Genomic DNA, 21,093 nt, shown 5'->3' with positions numbered 1-21,093 from the left:
TGAACCTCTAATTATTGCCAAGGTTTCTGCAGCTAATTGGAGAGGTTTTTATTACACAAAGCATCTGATAAAAATTATTTTTAAAGATACAATTCATTCCTTTTCAGCAGGAGTTGTCTCTTTGCAATCAAACCACAGTAAAACCTGACAAGGTCCTACCCTGGTCACTGCTCATCCTCACTTCCCACTGTCCCCAGCAGAGCCCAGAACCACAGGTGAGGGACAGGATCTACCTTGCCAGGGGCTGGGGTTCAGGGCTTGGCCCTTTGGATCAATGAGACCCCTCCAGGTTTCCTCAGCAGCAGAGCCACCTTGAGCTGCTTGTCCTGACCTGTCAGCACTGCCTCAGTTCTCTGCTCTCACCAGACTGTGAAGACACTTTCCTTGTAGTGTCCCCCAGTGGAACCTATTAACACTACAAGAAACTTCTAACTGACTTCTGGAGAGGTTTCATCAGCCTCCTCTCAGTCCCTGAGGTTTACATGGCACCAAAGCCACCAGAGGGCTCCTTTAAATGCCCTGGGCTGACCATAGAGCTGGGCCTGGCTTCTGGGCTGCATGGAGCTGTGGCCAGGAGCAGCTCCTCTGCACCACACAGCAGGTCTGAGGGCATCTCAGGGCATCTCAGTGAGATGAGGAAGGCAGAGAGAGCTTCAAGGCAGCCAGGACTGGGAGGCTGACTGAGAGCTCACTGGAGGAGAAGTCACTGCAGTTGCTGACAGGGTGAGTCTGTGGTTGCAGGGCAGTGCAGCTGCAGTTCCTGGAGGCATCTCCTAAAGCTGGGGCTGTGTGCTGGGGCAGGGATTCTGCTGCCTGCCAGGCTCAGCTCTCAAGCAGCCCAGGAGCTCTTCATGCAGCTTTGGTGAGAAACTGTGGTTGGAAGGAGCCACCCTTGGCAGGGCAAGGCAGGGCAGGGCAGGGCAGTACAGAGTCCTGCTGTGGAGAGGCTGCTGTGAGTCAGGGCTGCTCTCAGCTCCAGCTCACTTCCAGAACATTTTCAGTGGGACTTTTCATGACTATGTTCAGGCCAGGGGTTCCTGATCCAGTCTCTGCTCTCCTGAATTTTTGCTTCCACTGTCTCTGGCCTGGCTGGTGAGGAGGAAAACTCAGCTGTGCCTTTAGAGCAGGGACTGAGACTCTTGAACCATCACACAGAGCTTTACTGGGAACCTCACCAAGTGCCTACACTCCTCAACTGAGGGCTTTCCTGAGTGTCTGTCCGTCCCTCTCCTTGCCTCAGATGCTCTTTGTGTTGCTGATGGCTCTCTGGGCATGGAAGCCTCAGCTGCAGAGTCAGGTACAGACACTGTGAGATCTTCTGTGCAGGTGGAGCCACAGCAATGAGGTGTCCCAGCTGTCCTCCAACCTGGGAAGCTCTGCGCAGTGCAGGCTGTGAGGCTGGCAATGAGCTGACTTCAGGAGCTGCCATGGTCATGCCTTGGCTGTGTCCTTGAGGTGTCCATCCAGGCTGTGCTGCCTTCCAGGGGACACTGAGCCAAGTGTCTCCGGGACTAGAAGTGGGATGCTGAGACCCTGAGACACTGAGTGCTGTGTGGTGGATCCCTCTGCTCTCAGCAATGTCTGGTGGCTTCTCAGGGTGACATGGGAGCATGGTCACCCTCCAGCTGAGGTGCAGAGCAGGGTGACTTAGAGTCCATGGGGAGCTCTCCCACTCTTGCCTTTTACCCTAAACCAGGACCAAGCAGTGCTCCAGCCTCCAGTCCCTGAGAAGAAGCAGCAGGAGTCTGTGTGACAGGGGAGGGTCTGTGGGGAGTGGTTTTGGCTGTGCTGAGAGAATTCTCTTCTGACTTGTCACTGTCTCCTTCTCTTCTGACAGTGCCTCATGGCCAGAGGCAGCAGATGTCCAACAGCAGCTCCATCACCCACTTCCTCCTCCTGCCATTCCCAGGCACAAGGCAGCTGCAGCTCCTGCACTTCTGCCTCTTCCTGGCCATCTACCTGGCTGCCCTGCTGGGCAATGGCCTCATCATCACCACCATAGCCTGGGACCACCACCTCCACACCCCCATGTACTTCTTCCTCCTCAACCTCGCCCTCACTGACCTGGGTGCCATCACCACCACTGTACCAAAATCCATGGCTAATTCCCTGAGGGACATCAGGGACATCTCCTATGCAGGATGTGCTGCTCAGGTCTTTTTTGTATTTTTCTTGCTTGGTGCAGAGTATTTTCTCCTCACCACCATGTCCTATGATCGCTACGTTGCCATCTGCAGACCCCTGCACTATGAGACCCTCCTGGGCAGCAGAGTCTGTGTCCACCTGGCAGCAGCTGCCTGGGCCTGTGGCTTTCTCTACGCTCTCCTGCACACAGCCAATACATTTTCCCTGCCCCTCTGCCAGGGCAATGCTCTGGAGCAGTTCTTCTGTGAAATCCCCCAGATCCTCAAGCTCTCCTGCTCCACATCCTACCTCAGGGAACTTTGGCTTCTTGTGGCCAGTGTCTGTTTATTCTTTGTTTGTTTTGTGTTGATTGTGGTGTCCTATGTGCAGATCTTCAGGGCAGTGCTGAGGATCCCCTCTCAGCAGGGACGCCACAAAGCCTTTGCCACCTGCCTCCCTCACCTGGCTGTCGTCTCCCTGGTTACAAGCACTGGCTCCTTTGCCTACCTGAAGCCATCCTCCATCTCCTCCCCATCCCTGGATCTGGTGGTGTCAGTTTTGTACTCAGTGGTGCCTCCAGCAGTGAACCCTCTCATCTACAGCCTGAGGAACCAGGAGCTCAAGGCTGCCCTGAGCCAACTGATCACTGGATACTTTCAGAAGCAATAAACTCTTTGTCTTCTCCTGCAGAGCAGTTCTGCTGTCACTCAGTGCAGGCCCAGCCTGGCTGCTTGAGTTCTGGCTGCTGCTGGGGCTGTTCCCCTTGTGAGAATATTGTTCCCACACAAATGTCTTTCTTCAGACCATTCCTGGTTCAGTGTTGTCCTGTCTGGTGTGACCCAGAGGCTGCAGACATGAGGAGCTGTGTTCCCTGTGTGTGCTGAACATAATAAAGGACCCTGCAAGGAGTTGTTTCTCTGAGTTCCTTCCTCCAAGGTTTCTGTGGAGCTGCAGGGCAGTCCCTGTGTGCAGAGGTGGAGGGGCAGAGTCCCAGCACAGCAGCAATGCCAGGGAGCCCCAGAGCTTGGGCTATCCTCAGCTGCTCTTTCTTCCCTTCCACCCTCTCCTGCTGAGCCTCTGTGCTGGGGCAAGGCCTGAGTGCTCTGGCAGCTTGAGCATTTTGCTTCTGTGTGGCAGTGCTGGGACTGTAGGCAGGGAGAGGCCAGGGCTGCTTGTGGGACAGAGCTGGGCTCCAGAGCAACACTGCCATCAGAACAGGAGGTCTCCTCATGCCTTCATACCACAACCCCCTCCCATTACAGACTGCACCTACTCCAAACTGGATACCCTGTGCCCCTTCCAGTATAGACTCAGCCCAAATATTAGTCCTTTAACCCCTCCCAGTACAGATGTGGTCTCATCCCTGTAAAAGCTACCTCATATTGTCTTCTTCCTCTATAGTCTTGTCCCATCCCAGCACAGAATGTATCCCTTGGCTTCCTTCCCAGTACTGAATGCATCCATTCCAGTACAAACTGCACACCCTCATGCCCTCCCATCACAGTCTGGGTCCTTTCTCAGTCCAAACAGGATCCCTTTCATCCCTCCAAATACACATTAGGCCTTGTCCCAATAAATACTCCATCTTCTGATTGCCTCCCAGTACAGCTTGGACCCCTCACACTCTAATCAGTGCCCACCAACCCTGCTCCTCCCCTGAAACCAGTCCTGTGCTCTAACCCACAGGCAGTGAACTCATCCCTCAACTCACCCCTCCCACCTCAGCTCTCCCACACCTACCCCTGTCCCTGACTTTGTAATCATTGTTCACCCTGGTCCAGGCCATGACCCTTGGCATTGAGGCCTTGCCCTTTACCCCAACCCTCAACAGATCCCCAGCCCAAGCTGTGCAACTCAGAGCTGGTTCTCCCCTCAGCCCTATGTAGCACCCTCAGCAGGACACCAAAGCCTCCCCTCAGCCTTGGCCTGAGCCACAGACTTGAAGGACAGATCTGAGCCCTCAGCCCCAATATTGACACCTCAGCCCCAGTCCTCCCTCCTCTGCTCTGACTCCTCACCTGCATCCCCTCCCACTCTTGAGGGATTCTGCTTGGCCCCTGGCACAGGGCAGGGGCCGGGAGCTCTCAGAGCAGCCTCATGAGCAGGAGGTGGTCTGTGGCTGAGCAGCTCACAAACACCAGGAGCAGATGGGTGGCAATACTGTGGGAAGCTCAGCTGTGCCTCAGGATCTCCTGCACAGCAGCAGGCACAAGGCTGGGAAGGGACTGGGAGGTCACTTCTTGCTGCAGCAACTGAGAGGCCAGCCCCTGACTCCTGCCTGGCCTCTGTGCTTTTGGCCTCCCAGCTGCCAGAGGCCCCAGCAGGCAAGAGAAGGCATGTGTAGGGCAAGGGACTTGTGTGACTCCCTGTCCCTAAGCACCTGGTGGCCCTTGCAGGAAGAACCTTGGAGCTGGCTTGTCACATCCCCGCCACCTGAGGGCCTGAGGGGACAGCAACAGGGACAGGGATTGGTTATGGCTGCTGGAGAAGCTGAGAGGCAGCAGCAAGGACCTGCCTTGGAAGGCCAGGGAAAGGTTTCTTGTGCCTGTGAGCTGCCAGGCCACAAGCAGGCTGAGGCCTTGGGCCAGCATTGGGACATCAGGGATGGCTGAGAAGCTCCTAGGGCAGGAGGAGGCACATGGTCAGGAGGTGAGTGTGAGGTCACCGCAAACACCAATCCCTTTGTATCATTGGCCAGCAGCAGGCCCAGGGCTGGGCTGGGGACTGTGCCATCCCTTGTGCATGCCAAACTGAGAGACAGCATCAGGGAGGTGCCTTGAGTGCTGGTTTAGAGCTGGAGGTTCTGCTCTGTGCCCAGGCAGAAAGCCCTCTGGCAGAGACCATTGCCAATGGCCTGGGGTGAAGCAGAGCCTGAGCAGAGTGTAGAAGGCCAAGTGCAGCTGGGCTGTGGTAGCACGAGTGTGGCCACCCAGACACAGAGGTTGTCCTCCCCTGCATTCAGCACTGCTGTGACCACATCTGCAATATTGGTGTCTGGCTGGGGAGTTCCTTAGTCTGGAGGAATGGAGAGGTAATGGAGAAGCTCTGTAGGAGATCTGCCTGGATGGAGTTTGGAGTCTCTATCTAGAACCTGAAGCTGCTGAGCTTCTTTAGCCTGGTGAAGTGAAGGCTCAGGAGTGATGTGCCCCTGCTTGAAGGGGGGTGTCAGATGATGGAGCTTTTCTGGCTTGTGGACACAGAAGGAAGCCTTCAGAAAGTGCAACTTAAAGGTTCAGACTGAAGGCCAGGACAAAAAAATGTCACTGAGGGCAGAGCTGTTGTGCAAGAGGTGACCCAGAAGGAGTCTGGACAGCCGATGTCTGCTGTTCTGTGTCAAGGAACAGGCAGAAAGAGTGGAGAGGCCTGAGTGAAGGTGTGGAAATGTCAGGGTGAAAGCTGGCTGGGAAGCCAGATGGATGTCAACAGCCTGAAGGGAAAGAGCTGCAGACATGGGACAGTGTAGCATATCCTGCAGGAGGGATGGTCAAGGGCTCTGGTGTGGCTGAAAGGCTCAACAGGAACAAGGTATTGATCCTGCTCCTTCTGGCAGCAGCTTCTGCCACCATGGCTGCTGAGAGGAAGTTTTAGTTGGAGGCTCTCAGGATCTGCCTTTCCAAGGCCTGAGGGTCAGAGCTTGGCCTCCCTGTTTCATAAACCAAAGCCAGGGTTTGTTCAGCTACACTTTGCGTTTCTCTGCCTTCAATCATGGCCTCCATTGAGCTTCTGTAACCACCCCTGGGAGGCTTTGTTGCTAATGGCCCTCAGTGAGGCCAATTAATACTTGAAGGAATTTTTGTTATGCTTCTAATTCTTGAGCAGATTCCTTCAGTCTCCTCTCAGTATGTGAGGCTCAGGCAATGATCCCCAAGTGCCCTAAGAGCTATTTGTGACTTTGTAGTCTTCTTCAAGGTTTCAAACTGCAGCTCACAAAGCTCCTTTATTACTTATTTCATATCAAAGGTAGAATATTCTGTTAGCTTTCAGTTTCAAGCAGAGATGATAATTCACCAAGTGACACTGACCCAGGCTGTCTCACCAGGACATCTGCACTTGCAGGAGGGTGCAGCACACCAAGGACACCTCTCAGGGCTCTACTTCTCTCTGTCCTGATCCATACCTGGCTTACTCTGGGCTAGCTCATGGCCTAGGAAAGGGGGGAGGGGGAATCACATCAGGTCTTGAGGAGGTTCCCAGTGACAGGGGCACTGTGCCCCCACAATCTACTCTGTGGCTTGAGTGCATTTCTCTCAGCCAGAGAGTGGCTGTGTGGTTGCCTCTTGTCTCTGCCTCTCAACAGAGGATTTCATCATCCAATCAAAATGGGAAGGAAATTTGGTGGTTCCTTAGCCTCCAAAGTCTTCTGCAATGTCATTCAGTGACACAAAGCACACAGGAAACACTGATGATGGGAAATGTCTGCAGCAGTGCGACTTGCTTGGCCATCCTCCTAACTCTAACTACAAACCAATGTGGAACAGCAAGCAGAGAGCAGAGCAGGCAGGAAAATCACAGTGGCTGTGACACCAGGGGCAGTGTCCCAGCTGCTGCTGGACACCATCCAAACAGCACTTCCCACCACCAGTGCTCTCCACTCCTCTTGGTTACTTTTAGCACTCAATGGATTTCTTCAGTGTCATGGTGGACTCTGGGCAGAGTCTTTTGTCCTGCTTCTCCTGGTGGTTGTAGCAGGCTGATGAAATCAGGGTGCTGGAGGAGTTGTTGGGTTGCAGTGAAATTCTTTCCAATGGGTGTAGGTTGTAGCTAACCATACAACATGTGAGCAAAGACACATCCTGGTGAGGAGTTATTGGCACAGAGAATTTCCAATCACAGCCAATGATTACAGAGACATCACACAGATAGAAACTGAACTGATTGCTGTGGTGGTGTTCCAGAACTGTGATAAATATTGTGGTGCAGGCCCAGCTGGTTCCAGCACCATGAGCTGAGATACAAACTAACAGAGCAGTTGAGAGCAGGACCAGGGCTGCAAGGAGAGCCGGGGGGACCAGACCTGCGGAGCCTGTGGCTCTTTCTTCAGGCATAGGTGAATGTTACAGCTCCCCTATGCCCACTCAGCTCCCTGTTGCATCTTGATTTGAACAGGGGCTCTTCTCCCCACTTGCCTTTCCCATCTGCTTCAGTGATGCAGCACTTGGTTCTTTTTCACTCCCATCCTTTCTCACATGGTTTGGTTGCACATCTCATCCCCTCCAGGGCCTCACACAGACCTGAAGGCCATCTCAGCGTTTCATTATCACTCCCTTTTTGGGTTCACATTGATTGATTGTATGGCAAACTAAGTCATTGATCAACATGGATCTACAGGCTGCAGCCCAGGCTCTGGTTGTCTCTCTGGGCTGCAAGTGCTCACTGCTGGCTCCTGTTGAGCTTCTCATCCACCAGCTCCCCCAAGGCCTTTTCTTCATGGCTGCTCTCAAGCCAGTCCCTGCCCAGCCTATATCAGGATATATGTACATGGTGTCTGTGCACAGTGTCCTGTGGGGTGCATGGGGATTGTTTTTAGGACTGTCCATGGAATCCCAAATGCAAAACCTATTTATGGGTTTGGTCATGGGGAAGTTACACCAAGAACCTGAATTTGGTTGGGCTGTTGTGTTACAATCTTTGTGCTCTGGGTTGGTGGAATGGGTGTAGAAGATTCTCATTTCATTTGGGTCCTGGTGAGTAGATCCATTGACTCCCTGCATCCAGTCTGCATTTGCTCTTCTGCCATGGACTGCAGTTGAGCCACCTGAGGAGAGCTGTCCCAGCCCCAGGCAGGTTTGCTGTCCTTTCATTTCCATGGAAAACAAGAGAGAGCTTAGCCTGCCTTGTTCTGTGGTGTTTCAGCACTTCCAGCAGATCTCAGCAGCAGCTGGTCTCCAGGAGCTTGTGCTTGGGCCATGGTGAGTGTCCTTACTGCAAGGAGGAGGAAGAGAGGAATGGGCAAGTGGTGTACATGGTACACAGAGTTGCCACTGGTGTCTCCCCAGCTGATCCGTGCAGTGAGGACAGAGTCTGCTCTCAGCACTGCCTCTGTAACAAATCAAAAGCACAGCACCAGAGGAGATGCTGTGAAGAAAATTAACTCCATCAAGGCTGAAACCAGGATAGTCCCCCCCTCACTCCATACCTTTATGTGGTGAAGGCACATTATGCCCAGCATTATGCCCAGATATTGAAACCTGTCCCAGCACGTGGACAAGTTCCCCCTCATTTCATGAGGGGAACAGAGTCCAAGGTGGCACAGACCCCTGACACACCCATGGCATGGGATGCTGGTGATGATGCCAAGCATGGCATAATTCCAGCTTCACGCCTCCCATAGGCTGCAGCCGGATGTTTACGAGAGTGCCCATTGGCCACATCCAGCCTCCAGAAACCTATCAGTATTACCCCAGCTTGTAAATACGTTGCCCTCTTTCACTGTGTTCTCTCTCCTTGCTCAAGAGGACAAAGCTCATGCCATAGCCTCTGCCATTGAGCTCATTGCTATTAAGTCTTCTCTTTCCTATATGCAAGCAAACTAGTGGCCTCGGCACAACAAGGAGAAGCCAGCAGCTGGGCAGCCCTGTTGAGCCTCAGCCCTGAGAGTATCTCCTGAGGAGGGACTTTCACTGAGCCTGAGAAACTACTGCATTGCATTGTCAGTCTCACCAGTTGGAAGAGCCTGCTGTGCCTTCAAGAGGACTGGACCCCCGAGGGTAAGATCTGCCCAGCTGCCAGGGAAGGGACTTAGCCGAGTCCAGCAGTGCAAACGTCTGCCTCAGCCTGAAGCAGCAGACTGACAAGAGGCACAACCCTGTGTGTGTCAGCTCAGAGAGCAGGAGCAGTGTCAGCCTCATGACTGTGTAACCCTGCCATCACAGGATAGGAGTCGCTACTTCTACCACTCCATGCCCTGTGAACCCCAGGGGAATCCAGAGCACCATTCGTGCCCTGTGCCCCAAAGCCAGGACTGCTCCGATAAGGGTCCTGCTGCTCCTTCAAGCCAAGCAAAGGGGAAGCTGATGCTTCATGCACCTGTGCCTCTTCCCCAGGGCCATCCATGCCAGCCCTGAAGCCCCTTGCCACCAGGCTGACCCCTGCTGGGTCCAGCCCCACCTGCCATCGCGCCAGATTGGAAACCTCCAAGCCTGCCTACTGGGAAATGTGGCCCTGCCCTGCCATGCAGGCCAATTCTGTGAGGGCTGACCCCTGCCGGGTTGACCCTGCAGTACTGCTCCCTGACATCCAGAGGGAGCTGCCCGAGTCCTGCTAAGGGAAACTGCTTAACAGTTAGCCTAAGGTCCATTCCCTCTCTGCTGCCATGGAAGGGAGAAGGTTGCCACCCACTGTCACTGGCTGGACCAGCCAGGAGTCAGCAGTCTGCCACAACCGAACCTTGCTACAAAGGACACAGAGTACCTTCCACCTGCTTTGTACTCACTACCAGTTCAAAGCACCCGAGTCTAGCAGGATAATCTTTGTAGTCCAGTCCTCTGATACACAGTGTAATATGGCTGCATATACTTAGCAGTTGCCAGAGTCCTGTCGAGTTGTCATCTGGTGGACAAGTCGTGGGATTGCAGCCTGTGTTATAGTAATAGAAATTAACTCTGTAAATATCCTGATTGAGTCCAAATTATAAATACTAAACCACTTATGGGATGTATTTCACAATCATGCACTAGAATATGATATAAAATAGTGATACATTGGTTATTAACAATTTTAATAATGAATAAAATCAATATCTATATAATTCATATTAATAAATTAATAACCTCTTCCTCACAGACAGAAAAAACCTCACAGTCCCTTTCCAGCTGTGTTCCTGCTGTTGGCCAATTCCCTCCCCAGGCAGAAGTGACCTCACAGCTCCTTCACACTCATTGGCTTCCTCCTGAATGATGAGCTCCTGAGACACAACTGACCACATGATCACTCGCCCAACCATCACTCTCTTTGTGGCCAGAGCCTGAGCAGATCAAAGTTTCATCAATTCCATCTGGCAGATTTCTTACCAAGGGTATGAGTGGCAAAACCTTCCTCAGAGTTGCTGCTGGCTCTGTCCTGATGATCTGTGGAAGAGGTCCCTGCACATCATCTTGTCCAGTGACCCTGCTCAGGGCACGGTTAAGCAGAGGAGGTCCCTCAAGCCCTGTGCCCAGTTTGGCCTCATCCCCAAAGGAGCTGCAGAGGCCCTGGGTCAGAAGGTGCAGGGAGCTGATGATGAGATTGCACAGTGCTGGCTGAAGGGCTTGCCCTGAGGGATGCCACTGAGAAGTGGCTGCCAGGAGGACTCTGCCCTGGTGACTTTTGGGCTGGATCCACCATTCACCTTCCCACCCAACACCTCATCCATTCCCTCAGATTTGCTGTCCCCAGTCTGGCTTTACAGAGATCATGGGAGACCATGGAAAAGGCCTGGCTAAGGTCCCAACATAAAACATCCCCAGACAGGTTTGATGATCTCTCTCTTGACCTGCAAGGGCCTGCAGATGGCTGCAGGAATGTCTGACCTATCACTTTTGACCCAGCACCATGACTGTTCTGAGGGTGACCAGCCTGGAGTTTGCCCCAGCCTCCTTCTTGGTCTTCCTGAAGATGCCTTTCCCAAGGAACAAGAACCTCTCTCAGGGCTCTATGCACATTTCAGGGCACAGCCCAGGAAGGGTGATGTGAGCAGACAGCAACATTTGCAATGAGCCTGTGCAGGACACATGAGAGGAATCTCCCTGGGGCAGTGAGGTTTGTGCTGCAGTCACACACAGAAATGTCAGAGCTCTGTCAGGTGTCCACACCTGAGCTGGCCTCATGAACTGCTTCTAACCCTCAGGATGTTTACAGACAGAGTCTTTCCCCATCCCTCACACAGGCTCTGCACTGCAGCAGGCAGAGTGTCCCTGGCCTCCTGCTGCCCCTGTCAGAGCCTGGGAGGCTCCTCAACACCTCCATTGCCTTTGTACCCAGCAACAGCTGATGGTGTTTGTGCTCACTCAGGTTCCTCTCACCCCACACACCATGGCCATGCTTGCATTTCATCTGTGCAATGCCAGCAGCCATTGCTGACCTCATGATACTGTGACCTCCAACTGGGGGACAAAGAAACTCTCCAATCTGTGGTGAAAGCCCAGTGCTGGAAACAGTGGCGGTGAGTGGCTAGTCCAGGTTGATTGCCCTGGGACAGCTTCCCCAGGATGTGCAGTGAACAGAGACACAGATCAGAGCCTGCTCTGCTGCTCCTTCAGGCCTCTTGCAGGAGGCCTGTCTGTGTCAGGACACTGCTGTGTGTCCCAGCCCTGCACACTCACACTGTAGCTGTTCCCTGCTGTTTGCATCCCTGGGACACTTGCTTCCTTGGACCTGCTCTTGAGAGAAACCTGGGCATGCCCTGTGCTAAGCCTTCAGACTCTGCCCTGAGCAGATCATCTGTCTTTGTGGAACTGCTCCCGGGGGCAAGCTCAGTCAGAGTAGTTCCCATGGCCTGTCTCTGCCTGTGGTCACCGGACTGGCATGCAGCAGAGCAATGACCCAGCTGCCACAGCACTCAGGCCTTGCACTGACCCAGGAGAAGCTGGAAGTAGAAAGAGAACAGCCCTGGAAGTCCAGGTGCTGGTGCTCCCTGGCTGTGCTGCTGTGCTGGGACTCTTTCCTCTCCCATATCTGCACAGTACCTGGCTGAAAAGCCCTGGAGAAGTCCTGGAGAAGGATCTCAGGAAACAAAATATTAATGAAAGGTTCTTTATTTTTTTAACAAATCAAACAAGGAGCAGAGGTCCTGCTGCACAAACTCTTGGTCAGTAAAGCAGAGATTGTGTTAGAAAAGGGATGGATGTTTGATAAAGAGTAAAACACCACCACTAATAATTACAGAAGTCGGGCTGGGCCTGCACTGAGGGACATCAGAACTGCTCTGCAGAAGAGTTTATTGCTTCTGAAACCATCCAGTGATCAGTTTGCTCAGGGCAGCCTTGAGCTCCTGGTTCCTCAAGCTGTAGATGAGAGGGTTCACTGCTGGAGGCACCACTGAGTACAGAACTGACAGCAACAGATCGAGGAATGGGGAAGAGACAGAGGGAGGCTTCAGGTAGGCAAAGAAGCCAGTGGTGAGAAACAGGGAGACCACAGCCAGGTGAGGGAGGCAGGTGGCAAAGGCTTTGTGGCGTCCCTGCTGAGAGGGGATCCTCAGCACTGCCCTGAAGATCTGCACATAGGACACCACAATGAACACAAAACAGACAGTTGAAAAAGAGGCAGTAACCAAAAGAAGCCAAAGTTCCCTGAGGTAGGATGTGGAGCAGGAGAGCTTGAGGATCTGGGGAATTTCACAGAAGAATTGCTCCACAGCATTGCCCTGGCAGAGGGGCAGGGAAAATGTATTGGCTGTGTGCAGCAGAGCATTGAGAAATCCACAGCCCCAGGCAGCTGCTGCCAGGTGGACACAAACTCTGCTGCCCAGGAGGGTCTCATAGTGCAGGGGTCTGCAGATGGCAATGTAGCGATTGTAGGACATGGTGGTGAGGAGATAAACTTCTGCTGATGTCATAAAGAAAAAGGAAAATACTTGAGCAGCACATCCTGCATAGGAGATGTCCCTGGTGTCCCACAAGGAATTGTCCATGGATTTGGGGACAGTGGTAGAGATGGCACACAGGTCAGTGAGAGCGAGGTTGAGGAGGAAGAAGTACATGGGGGTGTGGAGGTGGTGGTCCCAGGCTATGGTGGTGATGATGAGGCCATTGCCCAGCAGGGCAGCCAGGTAGATGGCCAGGAAGAGGCAGAAGTGCAGGAGCTGCAGCTGCCTTGTGCCTGGGAATGGCAGGAGGAGGAAGTGAGTGATGGAGCTGCTGTTGGCCATCTGCTGCCTCTGGCCATGGAGACCTGTGCAAGGAGGGAAAGGCAGTGACAAGTTAGGGCACACTTCTCTCAGCCTCATTGGAAGCACTGCTCCTGAGCTGCATGAGGAATGAATCAGCTCAGTCCCATCACTACCTACCAGGGATGGTTCATCACATCTTCAAATGCAGCAGAGACCCAGAACTGCCATGAAGATTCCTCTGGTGCCAGAACAGAAAGTGACCAAAAGCCCAATCCCAGGGAATGAGAGTCCCATGGAGAGGTGGAGAAACAGGGACCAGCTCTGCAGTGCTGCAGAAACAGTGAAGGGAAGAGAGAAAGGCAGAGGGGCTGGGGGTGAAGCCTTCTCCTTACCCAGCTCTGCTCTCTGCAGCTCACAGGATGAAACTGAAGAGCTTTGGACGTCCTTCTGTGTGCACACTCCAGGAGCCTCCAGATGAATGTCAGCTGCCAAGGTTGTGACTCCTGACCTGGAGCCCATAGCTTTGAGGGCACTGCCTCTGCTGGGTAGAAGAGGAGAGCAAAAGGTTGCATTGGGAAATGTGTCTGCAGTGCAGAGAATGGCACAGAGGTGCCTGATCCCCCTTGCCAGGGCATCTCTGCCAGTAGATCCCTCTCCCCCAGCTGCCCAAGTCCCTGTGGCTGGCAGCTGTCCCTGTCAGGAGCTGCTTCTCGGTTCCTAGCTCTCCTCCCTGTCCCTGCTGACAGAGCCCATCCCACCTGCTGTGTGCTCAGCTCTGCACTACAGACCCCTCCCAGCAGCAGGACACTGCCCAGGGGCAGCTCTGGGTGTGCAGGGGCTCAGGAGCAGCTCAAAGGCTAATGAGACCTCATATTCTTATGGACAGCAGTGAAATAAACTCTACTCTCACACTGCCCTCCCAGCACACCAAAGGGATCAACATTCAAAGCCAAGACTCCTTCCCTTCCAGCAAAATGCTGCCTTGATGCTCTTCTGGAAGCCTCCTCAGAATTACCCAGAGATGAGCTAGAACTGTGAGCAGCTCTGGACAATGCAGCTCTATCCCCACAGCAGAAGGACGCTGCCCTGCCCTGTCCTACCCTGCCCTGCCCTGCCAGGGCTGTCTCCTGCCACTCACAGTTTCTCCCCACAGCACTGTGTGGAGCTCCCTGGGCAGGCTGAGAGCTGAGCCTGGCAGGCAGCAGAGTCCCTGCCCCAATACACAGCCCCTGGGCTGCAGGGACCCTGCTCTGAAGGACAGCCCTCACCACCCCTGCCTGCACCCCAAGGCTCCACAGCTCTTCAGAAAAGCCTGAAAAGAGCCTCTGCACAGGAAGATTTCCTTCCAGCCCCCACCAGCTGTGGCTGTGCCAGCTTTAGGAGATGCCTCCAGGAGCTGCACCTGCACTGCCCTGCCCCCACAGACTCACCGTGTCAGTGACTGCAGTGATTTTTCCTCCTGTCAGCTCTCAGTCACCCTCCTGGACACCTCGAAGCTATCTTTACCTTCTTCATCTTGCTGAGATCCACTGGCAGTGCCCTCAGCCCTGCTGTGCAGAGCAGAGGAGCTGCTCCTGGGCACAGCTGACACTTTTCATTGCTGCCTGCTTTCCAGCAGCTCCTTCCAGCCATGAAGCTCAGCCCAGCTGAGCAGCAGAGGACCAACCCAAGGGCATTTTAATGACCCTCTGGTGGCTTTGGTGCCAGGTAAACATCAGAGACTGAGAGGAAGATGATGAAACCTCTCCAGAAGTTTAAGTCACTTTCAAACTCTGAAGTTTCTTCTCTTGTTGATGGGTCCCAGTGAGGACACTGCTGGGAAAGTGTCTGCAGGCTGTGGTTGGAGCAGAGCACTGGAGGCAGTGCTGAGAGGTCAGGACAAGCAGAGGAAGATGTCTCTGATGCTGAGCAAACCTGGAGGTGTTTCATTAATGCAAAGGGTCAAGCCCTGACCCCTGGCTCCTGGACAGGCAGATCCTGTCCCTCACTCACCCCTCAGGGCTCTTCCTGGAGCAGTGAGATGTGAAGAGGACCAATGTCAAGAGCAGGACTATGGCACAATCCCTCCCAGGCTCCTGAGGATGGACAAGGAGGTAATGAGGCCCCAGGGCTGCAAGGAGGAGTTGTCTCCTCAGATGCATCAGTGCCACAGACCACAGCCAGAACCAAAGGCAGGAAGAGCTTGGCTCTGCCAGGAGCCTTTCAGCTCTCCCACAGCCCTCTGTCATCTGCCCCTCAGGCTGTCCTCTGCTGCTGCATCAGCTGAGCCTCTTTCCCTGCAGGCTGTAGTCACCCAGCCAGCTGCCCCACCTTGCTGGCACCTTCCTTTGCTGCTCTCTCTCCATCCTCCCTGGGTGTTCCTTGAAACTCCAAGCCTTGGAGTGCTCCAGGCTGCTGCTGGGGGATGTCTTGCAGTGACATTTCTTTCTCCTCATCTCCAGTCTGGACCTCCCCAGCTGCACTTTGTGACTTTGTTTCTTTCTCTTGCACTTTGTCACTGTGCAGAAAAGCTTCTCCATGTCTCAAACCACTCCCCAAGCACTCTCAGGCTACTCTGCTCCTGTCCTCACTCTTCACACCATTGAGCCCATGGCCTTCAGCCTCTCTCTACTGGTCATGTGCATGAGGCCTCCCAAGCACATCTTGGGAGATCTCTGGGCACTCTCCAAGGTCTTTGCAGATGGAAATGTGGTGGTCATAGGACAACAAAGAGACCAAGTGCCCAATGTGCCTTCAAGAGGGCTGGACCCCCGAGGGTGAAATCTGCCCAGTTGCCAGGGAAGGGACATAGCCGAGTCCAGCAGTGCAAACATCTGCCTCAGCCTGAAGCAGCAGCCTGAGGAGCTGCACAGAGCAGGAGTAGCATTTAGCTGCATGGCTGTGTGACCCTGCTGCTGTGGGAGAGAAGAGGAGTCGCTGCTTCCACCGCTCCATGCCCTGTGAACCCCAGGGGAATCCAGAGCACCGTTCCTGCCCTGTGCTCCAAAGCCAGGACTGCTCTGACAGGGTCCTGCCCACATTTGTTTTTCCAGGGCTGTTCTCATTCCACTTCCACCCTCTCCTGCTGAGCCCCTGTGTTGGGGCAAGGCCTGAGTGCTCTGGCAGCTTGGGCACCATCCTGCTGCGTGGCAGTCCCATGACCACAGGCAGACACAGGCCATGGGAACTTCTTTGGCTCAGATGGCCTCCACAAGAGCAGTTCCACACAGACAGGTGATCTGCTTAGGGCAGTGCCTGAAGGCTTAGGTCTTCTTCAAAGTTTCCTTCAAGAACATGCCCAAGAAATTGTCCAAGAGATGCAAACAGCAGGGAACAGCTAAAGTGTGTGAGTGTGCAGGGCTGGGGCACACAGCAGCATCCTCACCCAGCCAGGCCTCCTGCAAGTGACCTGAAGGATCAGCAGAGAAGGGTCTGGACTGTGTCTGTGTTCGCTGGACACCCTGGGGAAGCTGTCCCAGGGCAGTCATCCTAGACTAGCCTTCACAACCCCCATTTCCAACAGCAGCCTCACACTCAGCTTGGATAGACTCTTTGTCCCTCCACAGGAGGACATGGCCTCAGGAGGTCAGCAGTGCCTGTTTGCATTGTGCAGATGAAATGTCAGCAGATGAGCTGAGGTGAACCTGAGTGAACAAACACCATCAGCTATTGCTGGAGGTGCCAAGGCACTGGAGGTGTGAGGAGCCTCCAAGCCTCTGGCAGGGGCAGCAGGAGGCCAGGGAGACTCTCTGACTGCTGCAGGGCAGGGCCTGTGTGAGTGATGGGGAAAGACTCTGTCTCTGAACATCCTACACTCTATAAGGGGTCCGCGAGGCCAGCTCAGATGTGAACACCTGAGAGAGCTGGGACATTGCTGTGTGTCACTCCAGAACAAACCCTACTGGCCCAGGGAGATTCATCTCAGATATTTTGGGCAGGCTCCTATCTGCTCACATTACCCTTGCTGGACTGTGCCCTGAGATGTGCACAGAGCCATCCCAGAGGTTCTGGGCTCCTTGGAAAAGGCCTCTCCAAGAACACCAAAAAGGAGGGTGGGGAACATTGCAGGTGGTCACCCTCAGCACAGTCCCTGGGAAGGTGAAGGCTCAAACACCTCTGCAGCCATTTGCAGGCCCTTGCAGGACAAGAGAGGTATTGCTGAAACCATATGGGTAGGGGCAAGAAGGGGAGGTTTTGTCCCTGGCCCTTAGCCAAGGCTTTGCCATGGTCCCCCATACCCTCCTTAGAGCCAGACTGCTGACAACTGGAGTGCAGAAATGGATGAGGTGGTGGCTGGGTGGTGGAGGAAGCCCAAATGTCACCAGTGGAGAGTCCTCCTGTCAGACACTTCCCAGTGGCATCCCTCAGGGCAAGCCCTTGGGCCAGCGATGTGGAATGTCATCATGAACTCCCTGCACCATCTGACCCAGGGCCTTTGCAGCTCCTCTGGAGATGAAGCCAAACTGGGCAGAGCCCTTGAGGGACCTCATCTGCTTAACCCTGCCCTGAGCAGGATCATTGGACAAGAGGATGTGCAGGAGTCTCCTCCACACATGCAGCAGGACAGAGCCAGCAGCTTCTCCACTCAAAGCCTTGGTAGAAAATCTCCCAGATGGATCTGGTGAAACTTGGATCTGCTCAGGCTCTGGCCACAAGGAGGCTGAGGGCTGAGTGTGCAATCCTGTGCTCAGTTGTGTCTCAGGAACTTACATGGAAAGGCCAAGGTGGGGAAGTGAGATGAGTGTCTGCAGCCTGCAGGGCAGGAGAAGCAGCTGTGAGACAGTGCAGGACAAAGCTGTGGTAGAGCTGGCAAAGGGCAATGGCAGTGGTGGGAGTGATGAAGAGAAGCCAAGGCTGTGCCCTCTTGACTCTGGCAATTCTCTGCCCCCAAGGCCTGTGAGGAGATGTTGTCCTAAGGCACTGGGAGGGCCTCACTGCCTCTTTCCACAGCCCCAGGAAGGCTGGGGACTGTCAGGCCCTTGTCCTCCACTCAGCATCACAAACCCTGCAGGGATCCTAAAGGAAGGCTGGAGAGGAACTCTTCATGAGGGTGTCTGGTGACAGGAGAGGAGGGAAAGGTTTGAAGGTGAGGAAAAGGAAGTTTAGACTGGGTCTTAGGAAGAAGTTTTTCAGTATGAGGGTTGTGGGACTCTGGAATAGGCTGTCCAGGTGGGATGCCCTCTCCTGAGGGTGTTGAAGGCCAGGCTGGATGAGGCCTTGAGCAGCTGAGTCTATTGGAGAGGCATCCCTGCCTATGGCAGGGAGGTTGGAGCAGAGGAGGTCTGAGGTCCCTTCCAACCTAGGCCATGCTATGCTGCTATGACACCCACACCCCACCCCCACTGCACCTGAAGAGCCTTGACCCACACATGAGGGACAGGATCTGCCTGCCCAGGGGCTGTGCATAGGCCTTGGCCTTTGTGCTGCACAAACTAGAGCCAGAGTTTGCTCTCTTGCACTTTGCCTTTGTCTGCTGCAATCACAGCCTCTCCTGAGCTGCTCTATCGAGTCCCTGGGGAGGCTTTGGCAGTAACAAGTCTCAGTGGGGCCAATCAATGCTTCAAGGTACTTTGTGTTTTGCTTCTTGCTTCTTGCACAGTTTCTTCACTCTTCTCTCAGTACCTGAGGTTCACGGAATGATTCCCAAGTGCCCTGAGGAGCTCTTTGTGTCTTTGTTGTTTACTTCCAAATTTCCAAGTGCACCTCACAAAGCTCAGATTTTGATGGTAAACTATTTGATTCTTCCTCAGATGATGGCAGAGGTGACAGCAGCATCCACCAAGCCAGAATGATCCAGGCTGTCTGCTCAGGGGGTCTGGACTGGGAGGAGAAGCTGCCCTCTGAGGGCTGACACTGAGTGGACAACTTTGCTTCTCACCCTCCCCAACCTCCCCATTGCTGTCACTGCCCACATGGGCTTTACATCCCTGCTCCTTGCATCAGACTTCTCCACTGCTCTCTGCAGCTGGAGCTCACAGCTCCATGGCACCAGCTGCCCCCTGCCCTCCTTAGAGAACTGCCTGCACATAGCCACAGAAGAATTGTTGCTCTTTGGAAGCAAAGCAAAGCCAAGGCTGAGAAAGTTGCCTCAGCAATCCAAGCTCTCTGGAACCATCTGCTCAGCACAAGCTGTCTCTCAGCAGCTTGCCTGTCCACAAGGCTGAGGCAAAGCCAAGAAGTTCTGCCATGGCTGTGATTTCTCAGCCAGTCAAGAGTTCTTGAGAGTGAGAAGCAGATGAAAAGGTTGGATCCTAGCAGCCCTTCCTCATGAAGCAATCCTGTATTCAAATCTATTCCTATGGCTGTGCCTGGAGAGAAGCACCAAGCACACAGACACAGGGACAGATCTGGTTGCCTCCAGTGGAACATAGAGCCCCCCCAACATGGTGACAGCAAAGGTGTCTGTCCAAACACACAAAGAAGTGGAAAGGTAGCTGGCAGAGAGGCTGCCCTGGAGTTCAGTTTCCTCCTTCTGGAGCTCAGGGCAAACACTCACAAAGCTTCAACATTCTCAGAGGATGAGACCTGAGCCTGGAGAAGTCTGACTTGGTGCTGGCCCTTGGTGCAGGTTGTGCCTGAGAGATGTCTGCCTGGGGGAGATGCTGGACACAGCTGCTGTGATCCAGGAGAGCTCCAAGGCTCTGCCTCTAGGGTCACTGCTTTTAGAGGTGGAGATCATTGACTTCCATCCGGTGTTTCTCTGATCTGGAGAACCTTGGATGCTGAATCATCCTGGGATCTTTTGCGACTTGCACAGACCCTGAAGTTTTTGACTTTCAGAGTTTTCTATCAACTCCCTGTTGGCTGTGATCCAAGCACAGATGCACTGAGCTGGCAGGAGGTGACCAACCCCCAAGCCATAGGGAGAGCAGTGCAAGGCTGGGAGAGCCCTGGTCAGGGCTGAGCCATTCCTTGCAGGTCAGTCCTCTCCTCTAACCCTTTGCTTCTCTCTGCCTGGGGTCATATCCTGCTCTTCTCTCCATCAGCCCTGCTCCTTTGTGCTGGGGAGGAGCACAGTTTCAGATCTGCTCCTTGGAACAGGCCAGAACATAAAGAACCCAACTTTGTGACAGCAGCAAGGTCCCAGGCTCCAGCTGACCCCTGAGCACCTCTCAACCCTCTCCAGACCCTCCTCCCAAACCACACTTCACCACTTGTGGAGCTTTGAGGGTCATTGACTGTGATGGGAATTTAGGATTTCATCTCCCTGAGCCCCAGGTGGTCAGGTATCAGTTGCATGGCCAGAGGGGGATGGTTGGGATGGCTACGTCCTGGGGGTGCCAGCCCCATCAGCACTACAACCAGGGTACTCAGCATAGGATTTAGGGCTCTGATCCCTCCATTGCAAGAAGTCACACACAGTGTCCTTGCTTCTCAGTCACTTGGTCCCCAAGGATTTGCCCAAGAGCACAGGGGTGACCATTCCTCTCAGCAGCATGGCCTCCCAGAAGGACCTGGACAAGATCCTGGAGGAGAAGAATCACCTGAAGAATAATTTGGAGGAGTCAAAGCTCAGCCTTGAGGAATAGTAGAAGTGGTTGATGAAGACATGGATGAGGACAGCAAGGATGAAGTATGTGAGGATTAGGAGAAGGAAGAGGACAATAATTATGAGGTGGACAAAGGGGATGATGTAGAAGAGGAGGATGATAGGAGAAGAATAAAGAGAAGAAGGAGGAGGATGAAGAGGAGGAAGAGGGCAAATCCATATGAGCCCCTCTGTGCCACCCAAGCAGCCACATCAGTGCCCTGAGAGTGGGCAAAGCTTCCCACCCAGCTTGGAGCTGCTGAAGCCCCACTGCCCACAGTCCAGTGCCCAGCCCTCTGTCAGTGGTGACTACAGCAACAGCTTCACCCTCAGCTCCAACCTCCAACACTACCGTGTCCACAGCCAGAAGCAGCTGCACCTCTGAGCTGCCTGAAGCAAGGGCTCCTCCGAGATAGCCAGCACCGCAGCACCCACACCGGTGCCAGCTCTTCCCCTGTACAGGCTGCAGCAAGGGCTTCAGCCGCAGCTCCTCCCTCACCTGGCATATTCACCCCCATGCCGGTGACCAGCGTGCCCCAGGCGACACAGCAATACACCGACCCCGGCACTGCCAGGCCAAATGTGACCCCCCTGGAGGGCCTTTGCCAGCAGATTGAACTGCAATCTCCTCTTTTACACCTTCTTTCCTCAGAAG

The 21,093-nt window shown here is 54.0% G+C and overlaps 3 protein-coding genes across 3 annotated transcripts in view; 2 read left to right on the top strand and 1 right to left on the bottom strand.

The window, feature by feature from the left end:
* Positions 1–21,093, top strand: part of LOC137457128 (zinc finger protein 850-like) — a 386,697-nt gene that overhangs the window by 176,601 nt on the left and 189,003 nt on the right.
* Positions 2,029–2,793, top strand: LOC137457119 (olfactory receptor 14A16-like). Its single transcript, XM_068168918.1, has 2 exons — positions 2,029–2,154; positions 2,236–2,793. The coding sequence occupies exons 1-2, from the start codon at positions 2,029–2,031 to the stop codon at positions 2,791–2,793; spliced, it is 684 nt and encodes a 227-aa protein (XP_068025019.1).
* LOC137457144 (olfactory receptor 14A16-like) lies at positions 11,899–12,985 on the bottom strand. Its single transcript, XM_068168943.1, has one exon. It carries the CDS (start codon positions 12,968–12,970, stop codon positions 12,038–12,040), a length of 933 nt encoding a protein of 310 aa, XP_068025044.1. The 5' UTR covers positions 12,971–12,985; the 3' UTR covers positions 11,899–12,037.

The sequence above is a fragment of the Melanerpes formicivorus genome, unplaced genomic scaffold (assembly GCF_026170545.1).
Source record: "Melanerpes formicivorus ecotype bairdi unplaced genomic scaffold, bMelFor1.0.p_v2 SCAF_160, whole genome shotgun sequence".
In the NCBI taxonomy this organism is placed as follows: domain Eukaryota; kingdom Metazoa; phylum Chordata; class Aves; order Piciformes; family Picidae; genus Melanerpes; species Melanerpes formicivorus.
Note: the sequence above shows the minus strand (reverse complement) of the source record. Positions and strands in the feature narration are given on the sequence as shown.